The 10,332-nt window shown below is 34.2% G+C and overlaps 1 protein-coding gene across 1 annotated transcript; it reads right to left on the bottom strand.

Annotated features, from left to right (window-relative positions):
• Window positions 1–5,722: 5,722 nt before the first annotated feature.
• LOC145000116 (DNA ligase (DUF630 and DUF632)) lies at window positions 5,723–9,984 on the bottom strand. The gene is made up of 5 exons (XM_078959267.1): window positions 9,758–9,984; window positions 8,241–9,393; window positions 7,859–8,034; window positions 7,537–7,760; window positions 5,723–6,706 (listed from the first exon to the last, which is right to left on the bottom strand). The coding sequence occupies exons 2-5, from the start codon at window positions 9,337–9,339 to the stop codon at window positions 5,917–5,919; spliced, it is 2,289 nt and encodes a 762-aa protein (XP_078815393.1). The 5' UTR covers window positions 9,340–9,393; window positions 9,758–9,984; the 3' UTR covers window positions 5,723–5,916.
• Window positions 9,985–10,332: the final 348 nt, after the last annotated feature.

Here is a 10,332-nt window from a genome sequence, read left to right on the forward strand (position 1 = left end):
TCTCTCTCTCTCTCTCTCTCTCTCTCGTTTCAATACCCAAAGATACAACCCACCATCATCTTCTTCATGACCTTCGTCTTTTTCGAACCCTAACTCGTCACCACCATCTCTCCTTCTAGTCACCAAAATACACTACCAACACCATTATCAGAATTCAAGACTTGTTCATGTTGCAGATTCGGTGAGTTCCCAGTTTACCCACCTAGATCGTATAAGGATATGGTGGTGTCGGAGATTTACAGTATCAATTAGCATTTACTCTCGTTCCCTCTCTTCCATTTTTGGGATACTTTTACAACAATCTTCAAATCTAAGTTTTACAAGACAATAAGCAGTAGTGCTTTATGGAATTGCTTTATGAAGTTCTGGGGTATTATATGCTTTCTGAAGTTTCTGGGTTTTCTCAAATCTTAGGAATAGAACTACTTTATAAGACTTGCGGGAAAACAAATACAGATAGAAATGGGTTTCAAGTAAGAAGATATTCAACATTCTCGTCTTTAGAAAGAAGATATTCAACATTCTCGTCTTTGGAAATTTGTGTCAGATGCATGTATTTTGTGGCAAGACAACACCCAGATCGTGACCTCTAATCTCCCGCACTCTCTTTCGTATCTTTCTCCCTTTGAATCTGCTACCTTCAGTAGCCTTTGTTTTCACTTTCTCACAATATTCCTTCTCCCCCAACACAAACAGATTGACCACCACAACCAAGAAACACCTTAACACCTCCCTCTGCAAGGACATCACCCATCAACACAAACAGAACCCAGTTTTTGATGACTAAGAAGATCACGACTCAGACTCTTCCCCCCCCCCCCCCCCCTTCATACACTCCGTCTGAAAACAAAATTCAGACTCCCAGTTGAACACGAGCGTATGAAAACCAAACCCAAGGGAAACTTCAGCGATCGATGTTTGTAAATGGTTGTTGGGGGGATAAAGCTCGATTGAGCATATAGGATACACAAGTGAATTCATTCTGAAAACCCTAAAGTCTCTCATCTTTGATTTTAAATCAAAACCACAAACCCTTTCTTACCCGATAGATCCTATATGAAAATCCTAGGGCTCTTTTGCACTGTCATGACCCAGATTGAAAGCGAATCAACACTCTGTTCTTGGTATAAACAATGGGGTATTTCAAGTTTCCAACTGCTTCATCCCTTGCTGATATAGGTGTTCATATGTCCTCATTGGTGTGTGGTTCTTGTATCTCGGGGTTGGATTGTGCTGACCACATACTAAACAATTTCCCCTTTGCTATATCAGTTAGAGAGAAGATATTTTTCATGGTGCAATATGGATCTTTTTCACCAAGAAGATATACACTAAATAAAATGAAAAGAAGTGTGAGCTGTTGGACTTGTGATTGAACGAGAGAGAGAGAGAGAGGTGGAACCTTTTTTATTTTTTTAATTGTTAAAATAAATAAATAAATATTAAATTTTAAGAATAATGAAAGAAAAATGAAAAATAAATACCCTAAGGGTATTATAGTCATTTCAATTTTCGGAGGGACCATTTTCACATACAAACCACTCCAAAAGGACTACGAAACCAAAAAAGTTACTGTTTGGACTAAAACCCCAAAAATTTGCATACCACAGGGACCATTTTTGCACTTTTGTCCTTTTAAAAAAACCAAAAATAATAATAATATTATGGTTTCTGGCATATCTAATTGCTTTATTACATATATCTAATTGCTTTATTACATATATCAGTCTGATTTTAATCATTTTACATAAAACCAAGTCAATTTTAATCATATTTTATCTATAATTCGAAGAATAATAACATAAAAAGCTATTCATAAAAAGATTGATAGAAAGCATCGAGAAAATGCATCCCAATGTTTATAGCCTCTTAAACATTTTTATCAGGAAAATCAACATATATAATATTTTATTGAGAACATGATTTCCGTATCCTTTCCTAATTTAGTTACCGGTTTATAGGTTTTCATGATTTAAGTACGGATTTGAGCATATTGTTTTTTAGTTGTTAGAGATAAGATAACCTAAAACATTTTGAAACCGAAACACATGGAAAACGTGCAAGTGAACATGAATGTCTTTTACATTTACTCATTGCTTCATTTAGCCATATTTTAAACCATCGTTGCATATTTTGTATAAAAAATAATATTGTTGCATAAATCGGAAAAAAAACATCAAACGTTATTACATAAATAAGTAATTATCCCTATTTTATTAACTATTAACATAGTTTTCTCACACATCTCATTTTAAACATTTTGAATTGTGGAATTTGATAATACGCCATAGACCTTTCGGGATTGGGCCAATGGGCCTTATAGGTTAGTACAACTATAAATACTTTATTTACCAAAAAAAACTTCTAGCATAGTGGGATCGATGTCTTCTTTTTTTGAGATCGAGACTTCATGTGGACAAAGATAAAATTAGGTGTTTGAGTAAATCATATATTTATATTTGGTGGTTAAAAAAAAATACATCTTATTTAAGAAATCAATGCTCGAAACCTCAACAAGATAAACTTATACAACTAATTTTCATTTCCGTATACTTTGACACAATTTTTTTCCAAAATTACAACTCATAGCAACTTCCATATTTTAAGTATGCTAATAACATAATCTACAAAAAATTATTCACTCGTCGAGCAACTATGATGAACTCAAATAACGATTTTCCAACACATAAGAGTAAAAACTCTCTACATACACGATACATTGCAAAATAATGACACCGAATATCTCCAGAAAATATTTAATCAACACAAATACAACCATATACCTTCAAATCCAAGACTTTTACCAAGGAAATCCAGCTTTATGGAAGTCGTTTATCTTGACAACTCAATAAACTTTGCTTCAAGACTCGATAACATAAAGAGACTTATACGGGTCTCTCACTTCCATTTTCTCAAGTTAACTCCCTGTTGAATATTTAGAACACGGATGTTGTATATCTGTTACAATATCAGATATAGATGATGTGGGTTTAAATAATTCATATTTGTGTGTCTTTTTTGGTTTAATAAATAGGATTTTGTTTTCTTGAAAATACGATAAAAATAATTAAATTAATTTAATCAGAGCAGAGAGCCATACATGGCTTGAAAAGCTGACCGGCTCAAGCCAAGCTCTAAAGTCAGCTTTAGCCTTTAAATATTCCAAAGCGCATGCCGCCGAAAGAAACGTTCTACTGGTGGTTACAATCATCGAAGCTCTCTCGAACTATCAAAAAGAAGGAAAATTAATACTAGATTGTGCAACTTCCAATGCAGAATATACAAGTTACCAATATAGCATTGTTGGTAAAATATAATAACTTGTACCTCGTCCGAATAAAGTTCCACCATCAACAAAGCTATTCAAAGAAAAACATGAAGGGTAAACGCGGTTCACTGTCAACAAAACTTATGTTTATTTGATAAAATTTGATTCATTAATGATTCAAACTTTTTAATATTTAAGAAAATAGGATTTCTTAACACTTCAGAAGCTTTTGATTCATTGCGAGGTCGTTTAGAAGTTGTATCAGACCTCTTAATGGTTCTATTAGATTTAGAGACTATCAAACAACCCTAAAATAAACAAAAAAGATAAGTTTAGGCTTTAAAAACTGACCATATTCAATTTTAGGTTTGGTTCTGATTTTTTCTTTAAAAAATCAAGTATATTTAACGGATACGAAAAATCAATAAGAACTACAAAAACAGTGGGAAACGTTGAAGTAATCATATGATATTCATGATTGGTAGGGACCATTTTCCATAAAAGAGTTTTTGAAAAAAAAAATATTTACCAAATACCAAATAGGTTTAGCTTCAAAATTCCAAATTGTTCAAAAAATTTCAAATTTCTAAGAAATTTGCTTTTTTTTTTTTTTCGTCATAAAAATGTGTTTTTTTGGTTTATTCGTAACGATAGAAGAGAAAAAGATTTTTTTGGTCATAAAAGGTGTTTTTTGGTTTATTCACATCAAACTAGAAGAGAAAAAGAAAAAAAAAATGGTATGTATTATTCGTTGAAGAATTTTTTTTTTTAATTTTTTAATTTTTTATTGTTGCTTATAAATTCTAGATAATGGTTGTTAAGATCCCGATCTTTATCTTATGATTAAGATCATACAAGCCAAAAACGATCCCGGTCTTAGAACAATTTGTATAAAATACTTAAATTATTAATTTAAATATAAAATTACAGAGTCAACTTAATTATAAATTTTAGTTTAATTTAAACAATCAATATTTGTAAATAGTTAAAAATGATAAACTGTAATGTCTTTCTTATAATGATTATAAGTTGGTTAATAAGGTTAAATAAATATCAAACCTAAAGTGTAATCATAAATAAACTAAATTTAAATTTTAAAATATATTTTTTTACTTCTACTTATTAAGTTATGTGTTTAACTTTTAACATATTATATTTAATTTATTAGATTCAAAATGTTATTGTATGTAACAATTATCAGTTTAAAGCTATAATTTTGAGTAAATTACACGAATGGTCCATATGGTTTGGGGTAATTTGCACGCTTGATTCTTAATTTATTTTTTAACTCGAAAAGTCTCTACTGTTTGTTTTTGTTACGCGCTTGGTCAGTACTGTTTGCTTTTGTTACGTGCTTAGTCATTGTCTTACCTAAAAAGACTATTATTTAAATACGAAAAAATGGTGGGGTAATTAAGGTAAGGTGAGGAGTGAGTTTGGGGTGTGTTTATGTATATAAATTAAAAAATTAAAGGCAAAATAGTTTTTTTTTTTTTTTTTATGTAAGATAGGGACCAAGCACGTAAAAAAAAACAAACAATAGGAACCTTTCGAGTTAAAAAAATAAGTTAGGGACCAAACGCGCAAATTACCCTAAACCTTCGAAACCATCCGTGTAATTTACTTTATAACTTTTGAACAGTTTGGATAAAATATTTAAATTGTTAATTTAAATATAAATTACAGTAACAATTTAAATATAAATTTAAGATCAAATTAAAAAACTAAAGAATATATTTTATAAATAGTTAAAAGTAATAAATTATAATGATAAATGCAAAAACTAAAAATAATTATATATAAATGATTATATTGTTATTTTTAATTTTAAAAAATAATGTTTGATATTTTAAATAATTATAATGATAGAAATTAAAACATTAAGCAGATAAATTTTAAAAAATTAATTAACAATAACAACTATAAATAATATTAAACCATATATTATATTTAATTTTATCCATATGTCACTCACGTATAAAAATCATTCAAACGATTGAAATTATACAGTTATAATATATATATATATATATATATATAAAATTTAAAATAATTAATATATTATATCAATTTAATATACAAATTATTATATTAAATTTAACGTTATTGTTATATTTAAAAAAACATATATTTATATAGACTTCAACTATATAAATGTTTCTACACCTTGTGCTGGTATTCGGCTAGTCTATAAATAAAGAATAAAGATTAACAAAAGATTTGAACAATATGTTGCATTAATTGTTGGTACCATCAAAATAATATGTATAAATGTACAAATGGGTAATGCATCTTACCAAATTATTGGCAATTTGCCTAATGTGGTACAAGCCAATAATGCAAGAAACTCATATCTCAACAAAATATATAAATGACTGATGATGTATCATGCAGAACATTAATGCACAAAAAAACATACCTTCTTTCACATCAAATCATTGAACTCGCCAAATATAATTGCAACTGCATGGTAGATGCATTACTAACTTGCACCATTATGTACAAGTAAATGATGCATAAAAAAACGTACCCGTGTAAAATGCGAAATTGCATACTTGCAATTGGTTATAAAAAACACAACAAATTTGGCGAGTTTTCAGCATACAACAAGATCAAAAAACCGATAAGAAATCTGGCAAGAATCGAACTTAATTTCCATTCTGTCGATTCTGAGAATGCACGATCGATCTCAATCGTTGATACGAATCCCTACAAACATGAGCATAATCCGACATGGCTCTAAAAAGCTCAGGCAATCGAATCTTTAAACTCCCTAAAGATTTATCCCTCACTTGAGCACAAACCTTCTGATGAGCTTCCATTTCATCTTCAAGTTTCTTCTTCAACGTCTCCACCACAAACTGCCTTTCAGCAATCGGATCTTTAGGATCCGTACCCGGATTCGTTTCATCTTGTGGGCCCCGCCTCATAATATACTTCTGATACCAATCTTCAAAAGCCTGACTCTTCCTCAAGAACTCCTTCCTCGTTTCCTCCCATTTCTCCTTAAGCTTCATTTCCTCTTCTTGATGATTCATTATCGTTTCAATCACAGCAGCAAAAGACGAAATTGCACTTTTTGCGAGTTCATCCGGAAGCTTCTGGAGGTGATCGTGCCATGAATGGAGGAGGGTTTGGATCGGTGGGTGCTGGATTCTTGGTGGCGATGAGATTTTTTCTTTTAAGGAGCTTTCGATTGGTACTAGGTTTAGTTTGAGCCAATTGTTGAGGGCTTGAACGTAATGTTTTTGATGGGTTACTAGGGTTTCAAAGTGTGAGTGCCACCCTTGAACGACATGGTAGAGTTGAACTGTTCTTTCGTAGTGGTGTTTGGTGGTTTCTTTGGGTTCACCGGAGACATCAAGAGATTTGAGATCCGTGACGATTGTTAATTGGTTATCGTGATGTTCGCACATTGAATCCCACATCTTCGACATCCTACATGTTAATCAGGGGGGTATTTTAGGTATTTTGAACACAAACTTGATTTTGCATTTGTTTGGTGGTCAAAGCGTAAAAAAGTAAACTTAAAGTCCTTAACTAAAACTTTTTGAATAGACACAATCACACAAAATCAAGAAATTGGGTGAGTTGTACCCCACTAGAAATGAATGCACAATTAAACAGTAAAAACTACAGAAAGGACCACTTATAAGTTAGTTTCTATTTAGTAAAAAATTATTTGAGGGCGGAATAGTCATTTTATTTGAGTACTTTATCTCGGGATGAGGGTCAGGAGGGCCACCGAACTATTGTGTGATTGTCAATCAGGTTGCTCAACTATAAAAAGTTACAAAAAGATGCCACCCTTTAAGACCACCGAAAATTACCAAAATACCCATGATTTTGTATATGTTTGGAGGTCAAGATATATAAAAAACGTAAACTTCAAATCCTTACTTAAATTTTTTGATAATTTTGAATAGAAACAAACTCTATGAAGGTAGGTGAGAAAGGGATGGGGCCTAGCTTGGGTGCAATGGTGGTGGGGATGAAGATTTGGTCAGACTGTAAAGTACAAGTCACCAATGCATGAATAGTAATAAATGCAAGATCTAAAAAATTTAAAATCAGAGTTGTGTATGCTTGGCAAAAAAGACCCCTCAACTTTATTTTAGTTCATTAAACTAAAAATTTAACCGAGGGCACCATGGTCGTTTTACTTTCGGATAATCTGAGCCGCATTTTATAGTCTTAAATATCCTAAATTATCGAAGGGTATTTTAGATATTCGACTAATAGTCAGACAGACGGATAGCAAAACTTACCCATCAAGAAGAGCCACAAGTTTGGGATATAACTGCTTATCACGGATATCATTAACTTCAGAAACAGTCGAATCCAAAGATTGCATGTCAACGATGTATCGCGTATGCAAATGACTCACAGCCGCCTTTGTTTTTTCCAAAGATTCCGTACTCGCACCACGTTTTTTCAATTTGTTAAGTAACGAAACCTTCCTTTGATACTCAAGCTTCATAAGCTCCCCGGCCTATATCAATGAACAAGAGATATATATAACAAATGCAACGTTTTCTTTGATGTAAAATTACCATTTTGCCCTTTGGTTGAGAGAAAAAAAAAATGTACCTTTACTTCTTCGTAGAGCTTTTTCTCCCATGCTAGGAGCTTATCGAGCACGGTGGCATGTGTCTCGTATTTATCCTCATCATATTCATCGTTACCATTGTCACCATTAGGTGCACCTTTGAATGATCTATTCCATGTGATCACTCGCATCACTCTTTCAGCATGATCAATGTGACCTACAAAAAAAAAACATAAAAATTACAATGTTGCCATTTCTTGCATTTAGCCCCTAATTCAACCTCAAACCTTCATAAATTAAATCCAATGAGAATTGCAATGTTATCCGGTTTTGGAATCTATTCCAATTTCAAAATGAAATTACGTATTTGCCCATATGGATTTACTAACTATTTAATCATGTACAAAAAGAAGGGATTGTCACCTCGATTATCAGCAAAGTTGGAGTGATAATGCAACCGTGTGGTCTCGAGCATTCTTGAAACCTCTTGTGCACTCTCAGAAGCTTTCAAGAACTCATCATCAATTTTTGCCAGAATCTTCAACAAATTCACACTACTTGACCCAACAACCATACCGCTGCCACCGTTCACCGCCCCTCCTCCTCCTCTCCGGTTGAGATCCGGTGGTGCTGTGTTAGAATGCGTGAACTGTTTTGCCATCACCGGTGTCTCCTCTTCCTCTGTTGTAAACCCCTCCATCACCACTTTCTCTGGTGTTTTTGGCTCAACCTGATGGTGGTGGAGGTGGTCGTTCCGGTGGAGGTGCTGGTGCTGGTGCTGGTGTGCACCGTTAGTTTGCTCTTCCTCCTCCTCCTCTTCCTCATCTTTTTCATCAATAACATCGTCATATTCTTCATTCAAATGTGACCACTGCATACCACCCATATCGAAGTAATCCCATGGCATCTTTTCACCATCTGGTGGTGGAGGAGGAGGAGCCACCGGAGTTTGAGGCAGAGGTGATGGAGTCTCGTCAACTGCCGCCATCCTGCCACTGCTCTTCCGCCCTTTTCTCACTCTCAAATCCGTATCATGATCTTCTTCCTCCTCCTCTTCATCTTCCTCAAGTATAGCTCCATTATTTATCTTCCGGCCACCCTTTTTGGCCACAGAGATTGCCGGCATTGTAACTGATCTCTGTAGTGGCGGTGTTGAGATAGGGGAGAAGCTAGGCAATGGTGGTGGAGCAGGGGTGTATGTTGAAGTAGGCGGCGTATAAGTAGATGTAGGTGGCGGGGGAGGTGGCGGGAAATGATGCTCCATTGGCGGTGGAGGAGGTGGTGGTTTCGATGACTCACCACCGCCGCCACCACCGCCCAAATGAGGATGGTAGACTTCATCAGCTTCGCCTTGTGCATAATCACTCAGGGCAGCCCCAGTGTTCTTTAGAGCCATAGCGTAACCAGAATGGCCGGAAGCGAAAGCATTTCTCGCCGTCACGGCTTCCTTCATGAAATTCCGGCGATCCTTGCATCTAGAAACAGCTTCCTCATTCTCAATCTTAGATTGAGCACAACCCATTTCGATTTTACTAATATCTTCTCTAGGGTTTCGATTAACTCAACAGGAGTTTTCCTGAAAGAGAAGACACAGTTAAAGACGGCTTAGATTCCATAGCTTTTTACATAAAGTCGCAGCTTTTTCACTCCAGAATATGAATCTTTTTTCCTGATTTAAACCAGACTAGAGATTTTTTATGGGTTAAAAAAACAAAACATAAACCATGTACCTCGGATTCCATTATACCTTCAAAAATCACATATCTTTGTCTACGAACCTTCTCAGGATATTACAAAAGATGAATTTTACAGAAAATGTTTTTGGATGAAAAACAAAAAACCCAAATTAAAAGATGACACATTTATACGAAAATACAGACACATAATCAAATACTCGCAGCCTAGAGATGTTCTATGGTTGAAGATCGAAGAAGACATACCTCTTGCGTCATCAATGTAAATACTTTCTGGGTTCGAGAGGAAATGAGTTTGTTTTCTCTTCAGGGTAGGGTTTTAAGCAGAATCAATTGATTATAAATGTTGAAATTAATAAGCAGGAATTAACAGCACAGTCAAAACACTGAAGAACACAGAGATAGAGGTGTCGATAAGAAAGTGATGAAAAGAATCAAGAAATGGAGAACAGCATGAGAGAAAGGGACGAAAAAAGGAGAAAGAGACAAAATTGGGGGTGAAGGGAAGAACATGAGAGCACGAGAGCGGTGGCAGAGAGGAGAGAGAGAGGAGAGGAGTGCATTCTCCCAGGGTTTGTACATACGAGTGGTGTTATTACGCGCCAGTGATTGGCGCGTGGATTTGACTCGCGCATTTAAAATGATAAAAGAGCACAACGGTCACAATATTCGAGGTTAGTTGAACGACGCCGTAAGGATGTTAGTTTCCATGCTTAATGTTTTAATCAAAAAATACATATCATAATAAAACCGTGCTTTTTTTTGGAAAATTAGTAATGACTAATTTAACGGTGTAACTTTTTTTAGATATCCTATTAAAA

Source organism: Lactuca saligna, chromosome 6 (assembly GCF_052625555.1).
Source record: "Lactuca saligna cultivar CGN05327 chromosome 6, ASM5262555v1, whole genome shotgun sequence".
NCBI lineage: Eukaryota > Viridiplantae > Streptophyta > Magnoliopsida > Asterales > Asteraceae > Lactuca > Lactuca saligna.